This window comes from Perognathus longimembris, chromosome 16, assembly GCF_023159225.1.
Source record: "Perognathus longimembris pacificus isolate PPM17 chromosome 16, ASM2315922v1, whole genome shotgun sequence".
Lineage (NCBI taxonomy): Eukaryota > Metazoa > Chordata > Mammalia > Rodentia > Heteromyidae > Perognathus > Perognathus longimembris.
This window is the reverse complement of record NC_063176.1, coordinates 23036610-23058306: the sequence shown is the minus strand read 5'-3', so window position 1 is coordinate 23058306 and position 21697 is coordinate 23036610. Positions and strand designations below refer to the sequence as shown.

Genomic DNA, 21697 nt, shown 5'->3' with positions numbered 1-21697 from the left:
TCCCATTTCTTTAAAGTTTTTTTTTTTTTTTGAGGAGGTAGATGATAATAGCAAATGTGATTTTTTAAATAAAAAATTATGTAATGAAAGATTACATTATCCAGTGAACTGAGATTTTCCAGTGATGCAGATACAAAGTATAGGATTAACTCAAGTAGTGTAGCAGTGCAAAAACTTCAGTGATATGGTTACAGATACCATATTGTCTCTTTCAACAAAATACTAATTGTTTTCTAGAGCAGTGGAGACTAGAATATCCAGTTATCTGAAAAGACTATTAAACACAGTCTTCACCTTTCTGTCTACAAATTTGTGTGAGCAGAATTCTCTTCAATATGCTTCACTCAGCCAGAAAAATATATTACAGATTTACTGAAGAAGTAGGTATAAGAATTCAGCAGTTCTTTTTTAAGCCAAATAGAAAAAGATCTTTGTGAAAAGTATAACAAAACAGTGCTGCTCTTCTTACATTTTTGTTTTGAAGAAAATTGTAGGGCTTTAATGTTAGAACAATTTGTAGGACCTCAGTGTTAGAATAGTTACCTACAATGTATGAGGCTCTGGATTTGATTTCTAGCACAACAAAAAAACCACCATTTTTCAGAAATAGTTCGTCAATATGTATATCTAATGAGTGTATTTAAAATAATAAAGAGGTTAAAATGATCAATTTTTATTCATTAAAAAAATTTTTTTTTTTTTGGCCAGTCCTGGGCCTTGGACTCAGGGCCTGAGCACTGTCCCTGGCTTCTTCCCGCTCAAGGCTAGCACTCTGCCACTTGAGCCACAGCGCCGCTTCTGGCCGTTTTCTGTATATGTGGTGCTGGGGACTCGAACCTAGGGCCTTGTGTATCCGAGGCAGGCACTCTTGCCACTAGGCTATAACCCCAGCCCCCATTAAAATTTTTTAATAGTACTTAAACTTGATTCATTTTTTTCTCTCTCCCCTCTCTTTCTCTCTCTCTCCCTCCCTCCTCCTGGGGCTTGAATGCAGGGCCTGAGCACTGTCCCTGGCTTCATTTTGCTCAAGGCTAGCACTCTGCCAACTTGAGCCATAGCACCACTTCTTGCCTTATATATGTGCTTATATATGTGCTGAGGAATCGAACCTAGGGCAAGGCAAGCACTCTTGCCACTAGGCCATATTCCCAGTCCCTAATCTTGATTCTTGTTAGGCTAGTCTTCTATGCTTGAGCTATGCTTCTAGCTCCTCAGTTTTTATTTGTAACATAGTAAATATGGATTGATGTAACTCATGTAAACAGTAGCTTTCTGGAATCTTTGTTTGTTTTTGTACTAATACTGAGGTTTGAACTGAGGGATTTTAGCTCTTACTTGGCCTTTTCACTTACCCTTAGCACTCTAACTTGATCCACACCTTCAGTTCTGTCTTTTTGCTGGTTAATTGTATGCAAAGAGTTTCTTGGACTTGTCTGTTTAGGCTGGCAAACCTTGATCCTCCTATCTCAGACTCTTGAGTAGCTACAGTTATAGGCATGAGCTACTGGTGCCCTGTCCCTGAGTAATTTTAAGAATGTAAAGGGATCCTAATGCCAAAGGCGCTTATACAAATCTCTTGGTCTACACTGTATAGTTTCTCAAATCTGTTAATTTGGTATCTGGTAGGCACATATATGACAGCTGAGTATTTGAAATATGACTAGCTTGAAATGAGATATACCCACAATATGTAGAAAAAACAGGATGTGAAAGCTTTAATATGAAAAAAAGAATGTGAGGAACACACATGTGTGCGTGCGCACACACACACTAAATGCTGCTAGGAATTGAACTTAGCACCTTCCATATGCTAAACATGCTGTCTACCACTGAGCCATATTCCAGCACCTAATATTTTTAAATGTTGATTACACATTGAAATAATATTCAGCAATACTCAAATAAGATGCATTGTTAAAATTCCACTTTTGTTTACTTTTTAAATGTAGATCCTAAGAAATTTAAAACAGGGCTTGCATTGTGTTGGGCATGCATTGTATAGTGTTTTCTAGTGTGTAGTCTATTACATTCACCCTGTACTTTGCACTAGAGGTGGTTCATCGAGTGTTCACTGATGTGACTTTTTCTTGGGAAGGGTTTGTAGTTTACGTCATATTTGCAATTAGATGTGTGACCCAAGAAGATTTAAGAACTGCTGTAAAACTTGTAGATATTTTGGCCCAAGCAGTTGCTTATAGCCACTTGGGGTATATAGCTAGTATACACTGGATCCTTTCTCCATGTTAGTTAGAGTAGATTGAGATCTGTGTTGTCACTAGGGCTTCAGTAAGATATGTTTTCTTCTCAATTGAAATGTGAATATTTCTACAGAATTTTCCTTTTTTTTTTTTTTAAATTTTTGGTGCTGTTCCTGGGACTTGAACTCAGGGCCCTGACATTGTTCCTGAGCTTTATTCGCTTAAGGATGGCACTCTACCACCTGAGCCACATCTCTACTTCTGGCTTTTTTTTTTTTTTTTGGTGTAGGGGAGTGGTTAATTGGAGATAAGAGTCTCATGACTTTTCTGCCTGGGCTGGCTTTGAATCTGTGATCCTCAGATCTCAGCCTCCTAAGTAGCTATAGGTGTGAACCACCAGCACCTATCAAGAGTTTTTGTTTTGTTTTGTTTAAATATTAGGTACTAAAGCACGATTGGTAGTACATTTTCAAGTTGATCTGAGAACCTAATCACATGTAAAGTTGTTTCTGTGGGAAAAAATTCTAAATGCTCAAAATAGACTTAGTAGCTGTCAGCATACATATAACCCATAATCCACTGTTAAACTGGAGATTTCAATGTTGGGAACCTGATAAGTGAGTTGATATTTATTTTTTGGTGTTGGTACTAGGGCTTGAATTCAAGGGCTTGTGTCCTTGCTTGGCTTCTTTGCTTAAGGATGACATTTTACCACTTCAGCCACCTCTCTACATTTAAAAAAAAATTATTATTTGCTGCTTTAGTTGGAGTCTGACAGACTTTCCTGCTTGGGCTGACTTCAAACCTCAGTCCTCAGGTATCAGCCTCCAGAGCAGTTAGGATTACAGATGTCAGCCACCACTGCCTGACTAAACGAATGAATTTTTAACTAGAGTTTGAAAAAGTTTTAAGTAGTAAACATCTATAGTTTTTAGATGCTTACTATTTATCTGTAATCTTAAGTGGCATTATATAAATAAGTCACTCAGTTTAAGTTGTTTCATGTTTAGTTTGAGTATAAAGGTCCACGAAACTGTATGACATTGTACATTATTGGCTTATTTGGATTCTTAAAAAAAGGCTTCCTAAAGCAGTAAGCTCTCAGGGCCTGTTTAAGTGAAGAGAACAGCTGGATTGAGGTTATTCCAAACATAATCATTTCATTACTTCTAAGGTATGATGCCTATAGAGTTCATCACAATGCATTGCAATAACTTGTCAATTAACTATAAATACTACTTGACTACTTGTTGCATATTTCTTGAAAAACTTGACATAGAACTCTCAACTATTAATTCAGTTAATTGCTTTTTAGGTGAGATAACTGAGCATGGTACTTGGGTGAAGGGAGCATTGATGTCAATCAATCTGAGAAATCAGATACCATGGGCAAAGTATAAGCAGTTGGAAAATTTGGTAGAATTTGCTTGAAAGTATCAAATTTTATACTTGTATAATTTTTTTGGCACTATTGGAGTTTGAACTCAGGACTTTGGGTTTCTCTCTCTTCTTTGGTTTTCTTGCTCTCTTCTCACACACACACACACACACACACACACACACACACACACACAGAGGCTTGAATTCAGGGAGATTTTTTGCTTTCTAGGCAAATGGTCTGCTACTTGAGCCATACCTCCATCCCCATTTTTCTCTGTCTTTTTTTTTTTTTTTTGCCAGTCCTGGGGCTTGTACTCAGGGCTTGAACACTGTCCCTGGCTTCTTTTTGCTGAAGACTAGCACTCTACCACTTGAGCCACAGCGCCACTTCTGGCTTTTTCTATATATGTGGTGCTGGAGAATAGAATCCAGGGCTTCATGTATATGAGTTAAGCACTTTACCACTAGGCCATATTCCCAGCCACTTCCTCTGGTTATTTTTAGAAAAGATCTTGTTTTTTACTTGGGCCAACCTAGATTAGATTACATCCTCCTATATGTATTTATCACTATAGATGGGATGACAGGCTAACACTCCCAGCCTTTTCTGTTGAAATGAGGGCTTTTGAACTTGTTTGCCTAGGCTGGTCTGTACTCTTGTAGCTGGGATAACAGGCATGTACCATCATGCCCACGTATATTGGTTGAGATGGGATCTTGAAAAATCTTTGTCTGCTCTCGTCTTAAATCATGATCCTTTGAGGAAAGCTGTTTCACCACTTGATTAAGTTAGAATTACAAGTGTGAGTTACCATACCCAGTCACAATATTCTCTTTGTATGACATTTGCTTTATTTGAGATGTTATTTTTCAGGCTTTTGAGACCAGGTCTTACTGTATATAGCTCAGACTCGCCTTGAATGTGTGCTCCTTCTGCTTTAGCCACCCACTGTGTCCTGCTTTGATCTTTTATTTTTTTAAAAAAAATTATTGTTAGTATTTTTTTTTTATGGTGGTAGGGATTGAATCCAGGGTCTTTTGCATGTTAGACAAGGACTCAGCCATGGAGCTGTACTCCCAGTCTGTCTGAAGTGTTAAATATCTTTATAGACCATGCTGAGACAAAAAAATTACCTATGATAACATCAAATTGTTTTAAATTAACACATTTTGATAGACACTTGTAATTATTACAGAACTTTCTTATTGATTGGTAAATTTAGTATGCGCAACAGTTCCAAAATAGGTGAGCACTGCTCTTATCATTTTTACAGAGAAGGTATCTAAGGCCAACCAAGGTCAGTTACTCTGACAAAAGCTATACAGACAATTGAGGAAGGGCTTAGACATATAGGACCAAAATTTCATAAATTTTTTTCTTGCATTTATAATAAATAGAAATAACTTGCATTCATATAAAGTTTATAATTTAAAAATGGTATTAAAGATTTTGTATTTTTGTATTAGAGTAGCTTAGATATTTTCATAATTTTTGTAGTTCTTTATAATTAGCATGAAAATATTGGGAACATGAAGGTATATTTAGAACTTATGTTTTTATCCTATGTATTGATGCTTGTTTCACTTGTGGAGATTTTGATGTAAATGCTGGGTATGTAATGTGTTTGGAGAGTTTTATGTACAAGTTTTATCTCAATATGACTGGCTTTTCTATCAGAAGTGCATTATGTGTAAGACTGTACATAAGTTTATGACTGTCAGAAGAGTAGCCAGTATCTTTCCTCCTATTGTGCTTTGGTGACACAAATAGGCTAGATATACCAAAATGATGATTTTTTTTCTTTCTTCTCTACCTTCACTCCTCAAAATGGCCTGGTTGTTGGTGGCCTCTGCTTGTGAATCCAGTCTGAGAGCAGAGTTTTTCACTTACCCATTGGTAGGTCCAAGTTGTTGAAAGCAACAATAAAGCTGGATGGTTTTCTCTTAGCAGGCAAAATACAGATTTAGCCAGTGGATTGATTATTAAGCACATGGAATGATGGAAGTTGGTGGGAAGGATCAGCCTGCCTGTCCTGACTGACAGGCCTAGTAAGTCAGGAAACAGGCTTGAGCTTTCTTTGAAAGGGAGGAACTATTCAAACTGCTCTTTCAGTTTGAAAGTCTTCAGTTGGAGTCTTGTTTGTGTTTAATGACACAAAAGTAAGTCCGTTTGAAGCATTGCAGTGTGTTTTCCCTTGGACTTACATGGAATGTTTAAATATGTTTCTGAGCCACTGTTTTCAGTATCAAGCCTTGAAGTAACAGATAGTGTTCTCTGCTGATACTTTGGCTCTGAGCTGAGACTGCTAAGTATCCTCCCTCTCCTGAAATAATTACAGAAGGCACTGTGTTTACTTGGCACACTTGAGATTGTTAAACAAACTGCAAGCATAAGCATTGACATGTTAGGACTAGCACGGTGATAAATGATAGTGCCAGGAGGAGTTAACCTATTTTGTATAGTATGCTCTGCATCATTTTCTTGTGACTTTTAAACAAATGCTTATACTTTCTTGGATGGATGATGTGAAATTACCTTGTGGCCTAATGCAGCAATACAAAGTTGTTGTTGGTTTTTTGTTTTTTGTTTTTCCTAACCTTGACTTGTGTATAATTTTAGTTGTGCTTTATATATGTGTGGAGGTTGTTTATCATCAAGTTAGCTTAATTTTTCAGTATTTTAAAAATGAGTTTCACTTTCCATGATTCTTTGGTGTTGATATATTATTTATTGGTCCTGTCAGTTTTTATATCCTTTTATCCTTTTATTATACTGTCAATTTCATATTTCATTTTCTCCTTTTCCTCCTTCCTCTTGTTGCTGCTGCCCTTCCTCTTTTTCCCTTTCTTCTTTCTCTTTTGTTTTGTCTCTTTCTCTCTTACTTTTGTTGAAACTTGGTCATGTGCTGTAGCTGAGGTTGGTTTCAAACTTGGAATCCTCTTGCTTCTACCTTCTGAGTACTGGGTTTAAAGACATGCAACATATATCACTACGCTAAACTATTTCATTTCTTTAAATATGGAGAATATAATTACTTAATATTCTGTGTTGTAATGATATTTGTAGTATTTTAAACTCGCAGTTTATAGTTGGCTGTTTCTCCTTTTGCCTCATTGTGGTTGATTGCGTGCTCAGTGATTTCCTTTTTTTCCCCCCTCCCCTTTATTCAGTCATTGATTGCATTTTGTATTTACATTTATAAGGTAAATTCTTTCTGATCATGGTGTGTAATGTATGTTTTAAAAATAGGTTTGCTAGTATTTTCTTGAGGGTTTTCATATCTCATAAAGAGTATTGGTCTGTATACTTCTTGTGAAACATGTTTTTGGCTTTCATAAATGAATGAGGAAATGTTCCTTCTATTTTTTGGATGAAATTAGTCTTAATTTGTGTTTTTAAACATTTGATAGGATTACTAGGGAAGCCAGGTGGTATTAGCCTTTCTTTGCTGTAAGTTCTCCCATTGATTCAATCTTTTTAATTTATTATGGGTCTGTTTAAAAGTTATATTTCTTTTTGATGTTATATAATTGTATCTTTCTAGGAATTGATCAGTTTTATGTAAGTTATATTATTGACCCAACCTTATAATTTATGAGTTTAGAATTATATAATTGTAACAATTTTAAGAATTTTTTATAGTTCTTTACAATACCTTAATTGCTTACTGTACCTTTGTTGTATAGTCCTTTAAAATTTTGGTGATGTCAGTAATACGCCTTCATTTTTTATTTTTTTATTTTAATTTTCTTTTCTTTTCTTTTTTTTTTTGAGAAGAAAGGGGATTTGAGGTCAGGGCCTTGTGATTGTTCATCTTACATGCTCTGCTTGTTTGCTTCACTAGTATTCTACCACATGAGCCATGCCTGTGGCTCAGGTTTTGCAGGTTATTTTGGAGATGGAGTTTCTCAGACTTTTCTGCCTGGTGTGGCTTCAAACCTATTTTCCAAGTCTTAGCTCCTGAGTAGCTAGGATGGTGAGCATGAGCTCCAGTGCTTAGTCTTATGGTTATTTTTCATATTTGGTGGTGTGGATGGACTTAATGTTGCTACTTAGCCAGATTGTCTTTGTACTTGCTACTAGCTTGTCTAGTATGGCCTTAAATTTGGGATTCTCTTGTTTCTTTTACCCTAGTGCTGGGATTATAGGTGTGTGTACTACCATGTTTGGATTAAAATTTTTATTTTTAATTAATAATTATAAGGTACAATGTGATATTTAAAAATATGTATATAATGTGTATTTACCAAGTCAAGGTATTTGGTGTATCTATTTAGCATTTCTTTGTGTTTGAAATATCCAAAGTTCTTTATTCTAGTTCTGTCTTTTAATGTACAATAAATTATTGTTGATTTTAGTTACTGAGGTACATTGTAGAACAGTAGAACTTACTTAATTTTATATTGATTTGATTTTTAATTTGTATTTTAAAAACAGAGTGATGAGATTAATGCTAAAATAGTTTAATAATTAAATAAGATCATTATATATGAAAACATAGGAGCTCAACACTTAAAAATCTCACAAAAGATTTTATTTTTTTCCCCTAGGAGGAAAAAAGGAAAATAGTTTGTATTTGAAATAACATTAATAGGCAAACTTAATGTAGGTCTTCTAGGATGAAGTCAGAGGACTCTTGGTATAATTTATCATATTACACTAAAATTACATATAAGAGATAAACATACAGTTAAAAATTCACAAAGAATTGAAATTTTGTTTTCAGAATTTGTATAGTGTTCTAGAAATATATGTAGTTAACACCAAGGCAACAATAAATTGCAGATTAAATAACTGCTATTTATTGGTGATCACAGTAGCAATTACAGCTTATCAGTTAGAACTACTTCCCCCTTCAGAACCAGTTAGTTAAGGTGGTTATTCACTTGAGTGGTCGGCCAGGTGGTAGGCAATGATGACACTGTGATAAGGGATCTATACTCAATCTCGATCTTTATGAAGCTTAGAATCCTTAGAAGAGAGGAAGTGAGTATGTATTACAAATGTAAATGTTGTGCTGAATAGGATTTTAGCAGTTAACAATTGTTAAGTGCTGCAAAATAGATGTCTGCAAAGGTCATGCAGCTAATATAAGTGGAGTGAACCAGTGCAGTGAGATATCAATGTTAGAGAGATATCACAAGAGAATGGTCAATGGATAGGAAGATGTTTTTCTGGATTAAATCACAGATATGTAAGTACATTTGCCACTTATTCCGGAGATAATTTTCAAATTACTTAAAAAAGTGATTGAAGCTAGAAGTTGTTGACAAGTTACTATTTCCTTTGTTTTAGTGAAGTACCAAAGACCACATGTGATTTTATACCTCCCTCCTATCTCTCTTCTACTCCCTAGGAATTCACTTGACAGGAGTAAATATGACTAAAAGCCCAGCCTTTCACAAACATACAGTGCTTGCTCGTGCTGGGATGTTAGAACTGAAGGTATCTTGGATACCTTAAACATAGTCTGTGCCAAGAGACTTATGGTATCTCTGGGGAAGTTTTGACTTTGGATAATTAGCAGCAGTGTCTTAGGAAATAATTCTCAGTGGTGGTGGTAAGGTTGTGTGGCAAGAGGAGAAACAGCTGGGGAAAACATAGTTACTTTTTTTCTTCAAGCTGTATTATGGAAAAATTCAAAGCAGAGGAAAAAGCCCAGAATAGGATAGTGAATAACCATATGTCCATCTTATCATGTAGGTGAACTATAAAGAACATTCTGTGTTATTTTCTTTATATATTTTTTGTAATATGGGTAAATTTGAATGAGGACTGCTTTAGAAGAATTGTTCATTTTCTTAGGAGGGACCGGTGGTTATATAGGATAGTAGGTGCATTCTTAGAATGTAAATGTGTTTACATATTACTAATGAACAAAGTGACAAGATATCCACAACTTATATAAAGGATGTTTTTCATTTCATACTTGGCTACAATATTCTAGTTGTCATCAACCTTTTATTTTTTTTTGAACATAGAAAACCCTTCAGTTAGCCATACTTTCATGCCTCATAAAAAATGGAATACATTTATTCCTCTGTCTAGATACAATAGCCCCTCTCATTTATCAGCACTCCAGCAACTCAAAGATCTGTCATCAACCTTTTAATGGGGATTTTGGTATACATTGATATTCCTTAACAAACCATGATTTTTGATAACCTCTTCTTCAGTGTGTTTTCTCTTCCTTGATTTGATTTATTTTTTCTTCCTAGTATTATTAACAATTTGTCACATTGGGAAATGAGTAGTGTCCTTCAGTTAGTATGATAAGAAAATGAGTTAAGAACCATTTTGGAGGAAATATTTAGTATCTATTTTTATTTGACTTTCTCTGATTTGGATTTTCATTCTGTGGGAATACAAGTATTGATTAGGAAGCTTGGAGACATGTATCAAAGGAATATGCCTGTAGTAATTGGGGCACTTTGATTTATGGTCTGGTTATGTCCAAGAAATTAGTGTAAGTTACTTTATCAAGGCATTCAAAATATTCTCTTGTTTGTTTTTTCTTGTGGAAAGAAAGGTAAGTTTGACTAATTCAGAGGTGGTTAGACTATTATGTTCTGAATAAATCAACTATTCATTCTGCATTTATTATTTTATGAGGCAGTCTTAATACTAAATGAGAGTTATAGTGGTAAGCTGCGTCAAGTATGCTGTGTGTTATGGATGGAAGCAGTGTGAATTTTTAAGTCTTATTTAATTCAATATTAAGTGTCTCAAGTATCTAGAACTGACTTCCATCACCTTTTGGACCCTTGCAAATCACTTTTGATTGAATATTGGGCAGATTCATAGTTTCTTAATTGTTGATTGATGGTGTACATCTTAGTGGAAAATAAATTTTACCCCTAACTACTACTTCTGGATAAACAAAATGTGATTCAGTAATAATTCTCTGACACCATTTTGATGCCAAAGATTCCATTCAATTCAGACAGTAATTGTCCATACTTAACCCCACGGACTATTAGCTTACAAATTTGACAGTTTCCATGACCATCCAGGTTTGGTAGTTTGCTAGACTCAGTACTTAAGAAAGTACTATACCGTGGCTACCAATTTATTATAAGAGATGCAAGATGAGCAGGTACATAGAAGAAAGTCTGGAAGGTTCCTAAGTGCAGCAACATTTTGTTCCCATGGAGTCACAATGTACTACTCAAGACCTAAATATGTATACCAACGAGGAAGTGGTTTGAATTTCCTTAATTTTTATGAGGCTTACTACATAGGCATGCCTCATTAAATCATTGACATCTCATTGTTGTAGTCAATCTACACTTTTCCTTCCATATTCAGAGACAAGGGTATTGGCCCGAAAGTTCCAAAGCTTTTTAATCCAGCCTCTAATTGGTTTTTCTGGTGATCAGTTCCTGTGTTGGAACGGTGTGAAAAAGCACCTCATTAGAACAACAGTGACACTCTAATCAAGGAATGCCAATTGGGTTTAAAGATTTGTGCCAGGAATTTTTTTTTTTATGTCAGTCAGAATTATTTTCTTTCACTCCCTCTCCTTTCTCTCTCTCTCCCTGCACCTCACCCTTCCTAGGGGCTTTGGGTGTCAAGTCCAGGGATTTGTGCATGCAAAGGAAGTGTTGAACCACTGAGTTATATCCATAGCTGTTGATTTTTTTGAGACAGGGTTTTACTATGTGGCTCAAGTGACCAACAAACTGAGACAAAAATGCACGATTTTACTTCTAAATAGTGGAATGCAAAAAGAATAAAACCAACGATAGTGATACAGTTAAAAAATATTTATCACAGCTGTATAGGCCATGGTTGCTCTTGGCTCAGCCTTAGTGCTGATGTCTTCATTGAAAATGTCAGCTTTTGGTGAAACTCATGAAGAAATTTAAAAAAAATGGGAGACTTTTCCTGTCAACCTGGCAAAACTTAAAATGCCTTAGCAGTCTGATGAGTGAGAAAGAAAACTGGCTCCTAAATTACTTGTGAGGTGGCAACAACTCTTTGGCAGTATCAAATTTAAAATATACTTCACTGACTTATCTTGGAATCTATTCTGCTGAAAAAGAAAACAGCTCTTAATGTTAGTGCCAGGGTATTTAATGCAAGATTATTGGTAATGGCAAGAGACACATAGGCAAGAAAACAGACCATCCTGAATGACCATTCTTAGGAAATGATTAAACTATGTATATATGTGGAAATAGCATAGTACCTATTATGAAGAATGAGTAGGTCATGTTGAATGACAATATAGGTGCTGATAAATTACTGAAATTTGTACATATGATTCTAGTTTTGTTTGTAAAAGCAAGGGTTAAAAGAGGGTGGCCCATATATAGAAATGCCTATTTAAAAATGAGACACTTGTATAAATATCTACAAAATTGTAGGACAGTCGAAGATACCAGTCATTTTTCTTTCATGTTTACTTTCTTAAACACATTTATTTACCATCTTATTACTGTTATTATCTTTTGTGTTTGTTTTTGTTATGTTTTCATGGGATTTTGAGTGCTTCATCTTATATTTTAGAACTATACATTTACCATTATTGTATCAACTGTATCTTCATAGATTTAAGTTGGACATAGACAAGAAAATAGATGGTTATGGCCAATATATTTTTTTTTAATGTTTGAAATGAGTTGAGAACTGAAGTCCATGATATTGTCAACTTTCTAGATACAGATGCCTGAGCAGGTATGAGCATGAAATTGAGTTGCTCATGAGCAACTTCTATGAGGAAAGGTAATACTGAAGAATTTGGTAGATAGGGATTAATGATAGATTAACTGTTCTCTTGGGATCTTCTAATGTCTTAACTATATACTTTCCATTAAGTGCATTCTATTCGCTAACAATCAAATGCTCCTAGAAAATACAGTGTTTATTAAAATATGAATAAGCAGCAGGTACTGTCAGTGATCATTTACATTGTTTCATTATGATCTTAACATGTATAAGTACATTTTTCTTTATAGGAAGCGTAAATGTTTGGCTAGATCTTGGTTTACATTGATTAGTAGAAGAGGAAAGACTTTAGGGGGTAGGTTTTCTAAAGACAATCTAGTTAATACTTTTTCTTCACTTTCCTAATTCATGGAGGTAAAAAATCCCATTGTTCTGGGGATGCAAGAAGTGCATATATGTGTATATATGTACATATGCATGTAGGTACTTCCATTTATGGTTTCTCCATTTTTTTCCATTATGTTGTTTATTGGCTATATAAGTTGATTCTTCATCAGGACATGTGGACAAACTTTCCCCCATCTTCACTTGATAAGCAATTTTAAATATAGGAAAAAATAGACTATTATAATGAGTAGGGGGATTTTAAACAATGTATGTACACTAATGCTGCATTAGACTTGGTGAACTAACTAACTGCTATTAACTATGTTTGGGTAAATTATTGTCAGAAGGGAATAGTTGAGCATAACTATATAAAAACAAATCCCGTTTAAATGATTTCTATTGACACAGTATCCTTATCTAGACATATTGTAATTAATATTAGTTTTGTAACAAAACTAAAGTTTTATTCTGTTAGAGCTTATACTACTCTATTAGTAGGTTTTTTACTTTTTGTTTTGCATATGAAATCAGTGCCAAAATGAACTTTTAAAATAATGTTCACATCAAGAGCTGTTAGCTAAATTACCTTCTCCAAACATTATCTTGTTTCATTTCTGGTAACAGCCTTGTGACATGATTGATTTTATATTACAAGCATAGATATCCAACATTACAAGATGGGAATTGTATATTCTTGTAACTCTGATTGTAGAAGTATAATCTGAAATAACTGATTCTAGAAAATCCTAGGAGCTCTTTCCTCCTGTTGTTTATCCCTTGTAGTTTACATTATCTTGGCTTTGTATTGGACTGTAGTATAGGTGACTTACTGTTCAAGCTGCTGCTTTAGAAGGATTATCAAATTAATAAAAAGTGACACCATTTGTAAGCTAAACAATGTTCCGTACTAATATACCTTTGAGAAATTTCAGATGGAAATACTTGTTTATATGTGATAAATAGTTGTTCTTAAAAATACCTATCTAAGTATATTCTTCTTACGTGGTGCTTTCTCAGATATAGTTAACAAAATGTCCAAATAACTGTGGCTTAGATGATGACATTTACTATCTCACATATGATCTGGATGGAGGTTAGCTCACTAAGTACCCTGTGGTTAGTGTTCCGAGTCATTTTCTGTCTTTTTTTAATAGAAGCATAATTTTTATTGAGAGAGAAGATACTGACATGCCAGGACTGCACCTGAGGTTGAGATCTCTAGATGCAGTCTCATTTTCTTTCTTATCATCATGGCCACTGACTGGCTGCCCACTGTGTATAAGCACCATGTTTTTGTACAACGAAATCTAAAAGAAGGAGGGAAGAGTAGGACCTTTTCCATCTTTCTTTTCCTTTTTCTGGGTTAAACCTTTCCCCGTAATCCCAGCATACTTTTATGCCCCATCTAATAAAAGCTGGCCCCATATTTAATCCTAAATCAGTTATTGATAAGAGTAACGAGAGTCCTGTAATCAGCTTAGAACAGTTTAGATTCATCTCCTAGAACTGGAGTAGGGACTGAGCCTTCAAAGCTCAGTGATGTCTCCTATTAGGTAACATCAATGTTACCAGGGAGTCTGGTGGGTAGGCAGTTACCAAACATGGTTATGTAGTTCTCTTGGGACATTTTGTGTATAATTCTAATGGGTACACCTGTGTAAATAAGAAAAAGTACAATATACTGGTCTTAAAAGAGGACCATGTGGTCCTGTAAGGACTACTTATGATTGACATAGGAAGCTAACATTTTGGTTTTAATCAATTGCTTACTAGCACAGTCCTTGTTTGATGATATTCTACGATTTTGACAGTTTCCGATTCATTTATGTTGATTGTTACTTCTTTCAGGGGGATTCTCCACAGTTTTCTTGGTGCGGACTCATGGAGGAATCCGATGTGCATTGAAGCGAATGTATGTCAATAACATGACAGACCTCAACATTTGTAAAAGGGAAATTACAATAATGGTAAGTGAAAGAGTAACTTTGTTTAGAAATTTAGTGTGTTTTCTTCTGTATTTATCATATAATATTCATAAGCTTTTAGGCAAGCTGCTTATTGGTTATAGAATTGCTTATAGAAAACTTGAATATCATTGAATCAGATTACCAGAGAATTCATAGTTCATTCCTTATGTCTATACATAAGTCTGAATAGCCAATTTGTTCTTCTCTTCTTTTCTGCTGTCTCTACTGTAGATTTGACAGGTAAGTGATTCTTTTTCTTTTTTGCCATTCCTGGGGCTTGGACTCAGGGACTGAGCACTGTCCCTGGCTTCTTTTTTTGCTCAAGGCTAGCACTCTGCCACTTGAGCCACAGCGCCACTTCTGGCCATTTTCTGTATATGTGGTGCTGGGGAATTGAACCGAGGGCCTCATGTATACGAGACAAGCACTCTTTGCCACTAGACTATATCCCCAGCCCTCTTTTTTTTTTTTTTTAATGATTTTTAAAATAATTTTGAGGCTAGAATTTAGAGAATTACATAATAAATACTATCTATTTTAAAATCATCTATTTTAAGAATTAAACCTTATGGATAGTATTGAGATCTCTCTGTATTCTTCCCCAACTGTATCCCTATGCTATTCTCCCAATCTCCAAACAAACTACTGTCTTGTGTTTCAGTGTTTACCATTTCCATGTGTTTAATGTATTCACTTTACAAATTTATATTCACAGACAACCGTTTTCCATTCCAAAGTCATGCTATAAATGATTTTTGCTTCTGAAGTATGCATTTTATGACTGCATCATTCAGCAAGAAAAAATTCTTTTTAAATATTAGGTAAAGTAAGAATATTTTAATGGGTCACTAAAAACTTCTATGGTAGTAGGTACTTGTGACTTTTGCCTGTAATTCTAGGTACTTAGGAGGCTGAGATCTGAGGATCATAGTTTGTTTGTGTTTTTTTTTTTTTTTTTTTTTTTGGCCAGTCCTGGGCCTTGGACTCAGGGCCTGAGCACTGTCCCTGGCTTCTTCCCGCTCAAGGCTAGCACTCCGCCACTTGAGCCACAGCGCTGCTTCTGGCCGTTTTCTGTATATGTGGTGCTGGGGAATCGAACCTAGGGCCTCGTGTATCCGAGGCAGGCACTCTTGCCACTAGGCTATATCCCCAGCCCCTGAGGATCATAGTTTGAAGCCAGTCAGCAAGGAGTCTATGAAACTCTTATCTGCAACTAAGCACCCTTAAAAAAGCTAAAGTGGAGCTGTGGCTCAAGTGGTAGAACACTTGCCTTGAGGAAAACAAGCTCAGAGATAGCACCCAGGCCCAGAGTTCAAGCTCCAGGACCAGCAAAAAATAAAAATATTTAATGGATATTTTGAATAATATTTAATGGACATTGTGAATAATACTACTATGGATATGCATATTCACATATTTGAATACTTAGTTTCTGTTCTCTGTGTGTGTGTGTGTGTGTGTGTGTGTGTGTGTATACTTACTGGGAAATCTGGTAATTTTCTGTTTACAATTTTAAATAATTATTAAACTTTTCCATGGAAAATGAACCATTTTATGTTATTTCCAGCAGTGTATTTTTTTTCACATCTTGGCCAACATTAAAACATTTTTTTTGTTGACCCAGGACCTCTACTGCCACCCCTGGCCTTGCCAGTACTTCTCATTAGTGTAGTCTTGCTTATTAAGATTGAAATTTTTTGGCTGGGGATATGGCCTAGTGGCAAGAGTGCTTGCCCCGTATACATGAGGCCCTGGGTTCAATTCCCCAGCACCACATATATAGAAAATGGCCAGAAGTGGCGCTGTGACTCAAGTGGCAGAGTGCTAGCCTTGAGCAAAAAGAAGCCAGGGACAGTGCTCAGGCCCTGAGTCCAAGCCCCAGAACTGGCCAAAAAAAAAAAAAAAAAAAAGAAAGATTGAAATTTTTTGCTTTACATCAACATGTTGGCCAGCAAAAATTTTTGAGGTTGTGTATTTATATACAGCTGACATTTGGCTCCCCACTTCCCACCTCTTTTTTTTTCAGTTCTGAGCTTCAAACCCAGAACCTGGTGCATCCTCTGATAGCATACTAACACTGAGCTACAATACAGACCCTGAATTTGGCTTTTGTTGTCCTAATTCCTTAGCTAAGATAGAGATGATTAGACTTAGTTTTAAAAGTAAAGGTATCAACTAAGGGATGAAAAAGAATTACCCCCAAATAACCATGAAACCTAGACTTAAATTCTCTAGCTTCAGTCCAAATCCTGTTCTGTCCTGCTGTAATTTTTCCTTTCAGTAGAATTTGTATAATTTATGTTTCTCTACCAAGGATCTTTCATGTTGTAGACAAGCACTTGGCCACTGAGTTATATCCCCAGTTTTAGTCTCTTTAGTCTCATTATATACTGATGTCTGTCTTGTACAAGAAGCAAAAGTTCAGATTTGCCATTTTGTTACTATTTCTTTGAGGTCATTAGTGTCACTCTATAGTCTCTGGTTTCTTTTCACAAATCTTTACTAGCCACTTGTTTGCTTTTTAGATTATGTAGTTAAAAGTATTTAAATAACTACACTTGAATTTCAGTGTTAGAGGCAAAACAAATGAGAATAGTACTGTTAGAACTTAATTCTGGTTCTACGATAAAATGTATAATGTAACATTTTATTCTTGAATCACCAAGAACTATCTTTTTAAAAAATTTCTAGATCATTACTTTTTTTTTTTTTTTTTTTTCCCCCTTTGGCCAGTCCTGGGGCTTGGACTCAGGGCCTGAGCACTGTCCCTGGCTTCTTTTTGCTCAAGGTTAGCACTCTGCCACTTGAGCCACAGCGCCACTTCTGGTCATTTTCTGTATATGTGGTGCTGGGGAATCGAACCCAGGGCCTCATGTATATGAAGCAGGCACTCTTGCCACTAGGCCATATCCCCAGCCCAGCTCATTACTTTTGAATGAATCATTTTCCTCGTTGAATTTGAAAACATATATTCATTGTTAATGTTAAGCTATGAATTTCATAGGCAGGCAAACTTTGCCTCTGGTTGAAGTGTGGCTGGATATTCATTAGTGTCAATTTAGGCTTCAAATACTAATGATACCATGCTCAAATGTGTATTTTCCTGTTTAACCTGTTTTTCTTTTTTTTTCCCACAGAAAGAGCTATCTGGTCACAAAAATATTGTGGGTTATTTGGATTGTGCTGTTAATTCATTTAGTGATAATGTATGGGAAGTTCTTATCTTAATGGAATACTGTCGAGGTAAGTATCTGCATTTATCTTGTGCTAAAAATATTCTCCTTAAAATTGAATACAACAAATATGGTTTCTCACAAGGCAGACACTAATTTTTACAATCTGTCTTTATTTTCTTAATTAGAAATTCTGTTAAACTCATTTAAAGTCTATTCATAGATTACAGTTATAGTTGTTATAGTCATAACAACTATACAACTACATTGTTTTTAAAGTTAGGATATGAATATCTGCATGAGAAATTAATAAAGTGCTGTTTGGTTTAAAATAGGAGCAAATAATCTCAGCAGGTAAGAAGTTATACTCCTTGCTCTCTGAAATTCTTTTATAATTAAAAATTGTATAATTTATTAATATAAGTGTAAAATTTTCTGATAGCCTCCGTGTTATTGTAAACATTCTAAATTTAATACATTTAGAGGTTGCATTTTGCTTTACATATATTCTTTATAAACTGTTACGCTGTTTTGTTTTTGGGGTTCATAGATAAGAAGATAGAGAACTACATTTTATTTAGGCCTAATGTGGTATTTTAAAGAAACAAAAGAAACATTCATTTTATATAACATACCTTAATAGTAATATCATAAAAATCATTGCTAACATTTAGAACTTTAATATGTGGGTTTGTGTTGGGGAGAGTACAATCAATTTCCTACAAAGTTATTTTTCTGTTTTTAAACAACTAGTATTAGGCAGTTTGATTTCTAAGGATCAATTTAGATTTTAGAAGACAGTTATGATTGTTGATTAAATATTCAAGCATTCTTCCAATTTGCTGAAGGAGAGAAAGAGATAAAGTAACAGTATTGACTGTGATGAAGAAAATGTTTTATTTACACCAGTGCTTGGAAGATGAGGGCAGATGAAAATGAAATGAGCCAACATTGTAATGTCATCATATAGTTTTTTGTTTTTTTTTTTGGCCAATCCTGGGCCTTGGACTCAGGGCCTGAGCACTGTCCCCGGCCTCTTCCCGCTCAAGGCCAGCACTCTGCCACTCGAGCCACAGCGCCGCCCCTGGCCGCTCTCTGCATACGTGGTGCTGGGGAACCGAACCCAGGGCCTCGTGTATCCGAGGCAGGCACTCTTGCCACTAGGCCATATCCCCAGCCCTCATCATATAGTTTTAACTTATTTCTATATATAGCATTCAAAGATAGTGTAATACATTCTTCTTTGCTCCTTTTGCTCAAGATAGTTTTGTCTCTGGATTTATTTATTTATTTTTGTGGCCGCACATAAAGATTAGATTTTTTTTCTAGTTCTGTGAAGAATCTTAGTATTTTCATCACATTGAGTTTGTAGATTCCTTTTGATTGAGATAGGATGGACATTTCAAAGATTAATGATTTTTCTAATCCATGGACATGGAATTTTTTTTGGTCTCTTATTTTTTGTCTCTTTTATGACTAACAGCATGTGTGTTTTTTTTGTTTTCTTTTTAAAAAATTTTTATTGTCAAACTGATGTACAGAGAGGTTACAGTTTCATACGTTAGGCATTGGATATATTTCTTGTACTGTTTGTTACCTCCTCCCTCATTCTCCCCTCTCCTCCCCCATTTCTTTCCCCCCATGAGTTGTTCAGTTGATTTACACCAAACAGTTCTGCAAGTATTGCTTTTAAACTCGTTTGTCTTTTTACCCTGTGTCTCTTGATTTTGGTATTCTCTTTCAGTTTTCTAGTTCTAATACCAGTATACATGGTTTCCAATGTACTCAGATAAGATACAGAGATAGTGCAGGTACAACCACAGGAAGGGGATACAAGAGGGTCATCAATAATAGAAGCAACGGTTTCACATCACATGTTGAAAGTAATTACAACAGTGATATATCACTCGTTTCCATAGCTTGGAGTTCATTTCACTTAGCATCATCTTATGTGTTCATAAGGGTATAGCTATTGGGCTCTTGTGATCCTCTGCTGTGACTTGCCTAAACCTGTGCTAATTATTCCCTATCTATGAGGGAGACGATAGACTCCATGTTTCTTTGGGTCTGGCTCACTTCACTTAGTATAATTTTTTCCAAGTCCTTCCATTTCTGATTCATTCTTTCTGATAGAGACATAAAATTCCATTGTGTATATGTACCACATTTTTCTGATCCATTCGTCTACTGAGGGGCATCTGGGTTGGTTCCATATTCTAGCTATAGCTTTATAATACAGCTTGAAGTTGGGTATTGTAATTCCTCCAGCACTGTTCTTTCTACTTAGGATTGTTTTTGCTATTCTGGGTCTTTTATTGTTCCATATGAATTTCTGGATTACTTCCTCTATTTCATTAAAAAATGGTATTGGGATATTAATGGGTATTGCATTGAATTTGTATTGCATTGACTAGCCTTTGGCAATATTGCCATTTTGATTATATTAATCCTCCCAATCCAGGAGCATGGAGGTTTTTCCATTTCCTTAGTTCTGCCTTAATTTTGTTTTTTATGTTTTTAAAGTTCTCATCATAGAGGTCTTTCACTTCTTTGGTTAAGGTTATTCCTTTTGTTGAGGCTATTGCAAAAGGAGTTGCTTTCCTGATTTCAGCCTCCACATTTGGGTCATTAGCATATAGAAAGGCCATTGATTTTTGAGGGTTTATTTTATATCCTGCAACTTTGCCAAAGTTTTGGATCAGCTCTAGTAGCTTGGGAGTAGAGTCCATGGGGTTCTTTAGGTATAGGATCATGTCGTCTGCGAAGAGAGAAAGTTTAACTTCATCTTTTCCTATTTGGATCCCCTTTAAATTTTCTTCTTGCCTAATTGCGCTGGCTAGGAATTCTAGTGCTATGTTGAAGAGAAGGGGAGAGAGTGGTCATCCCTGTCTTGCTCCTGATTTTAGAGGGAATGGCTTTAGTTTTTCACCATTTAGAATTATGCTTGCTGTTGGTTTGTCATAAGCTACCTTTATTGTATTCAGGAATGTTCCCTGGAATCCCAGTTTTTCCAGGGCTTTTAGCATAAATGGGTGCTGGATTTATTGAACACCTTTTCTGCAATCCTGAAATATAACCATGTGGTTCTTTACCTTGCTCCGGTTGATGTGGTGGATTACTTTAATTGACTTGCGTATATTGAACCAACTTTGCATTCCTGGATTAATCCAGTTTGATCATGGTGTATGAAAGAATCAACAAAACAAAGGGTTGGTTCTTTTAAAAAATCAACAAGATAGACCCCTACCAAACCTGACCAAAAAACGAAGGCAGCACACCCAAATAAACAAGATCAGAGATAAAACAGGTAACATCACCACTGAAACAACCAAAATCAGAACACAATAAGGGACTATTTTGCAAACCTTTATGCCAACAAATTCGAGATCCTGGAAGAAATGGATGATTTTCTCTAAAAAAGTGATATCCCCAAACTCAACCATGCAGATTTAAACCTTCTAAACAGACCCATATTCAGCATTGAAATAGAAACACCAATAAATGATCTCCCCTCCAAGAAAAGCCCAGGTCCAGACGGATTCACAGCAGAATTCTACAAGGTCTTCAAAAGAGAACTCATACCCATATTTGTCAAAGTCTTCAATGAAATTGAAAGGGAAAGTTTACTAAAAGACACATTTTATAAAGCCAGTGTAACCCTCATCCCAAAACCAGGCAAGGACTCATCATGGAAAGAGAAGTATAGACCGAGTTCCCTGATGAACATAGATGCAAAAATTCTCAACAAAATTCTGGCCAATCGACTTTAGCAGGTCATCAAAAAAATCATACACCATGATCAAACTGGATTCTTTTTTTTAGTTTTCATTGTAGGTGATCTATCACTATTTTGGTTAAGATGTATTTTTTTTTGTAGTGTTGTAGTAGGATTGCTTTCTTTTAAGTTGATTTATAAAAATC

The 21697-nt window shown here is 35.4% G+C and overlaps 1 protein-coding gene across 3 annotated transcripts in view; it reads left to right on the top strand.

Annotated features, from left to right (window-relative positions):
* Nucleotides 1-21697, top strand: part of Bmp2k (BMP2 inducible kinase) — a 98806-nt gene that overhangs the window by 16059 nt on the left and 61050 nt on the right. For all 3 annotated transcript variants that reach the window (XM_048364628.1, XM_048364629.1, XM_048364627.1), the window contains exons 2-3: nt 14485-14603; nt 17741-17846. In XM_048364628.1, coding sequence (XP_048220585.1) covers nt 14485-14603; nt 17741-17846 — 225 coding nt within the window. The remainder of the gene's footprint in view (nt 1-14484; nt 14604-17740; nt 17847-21697) is intronic.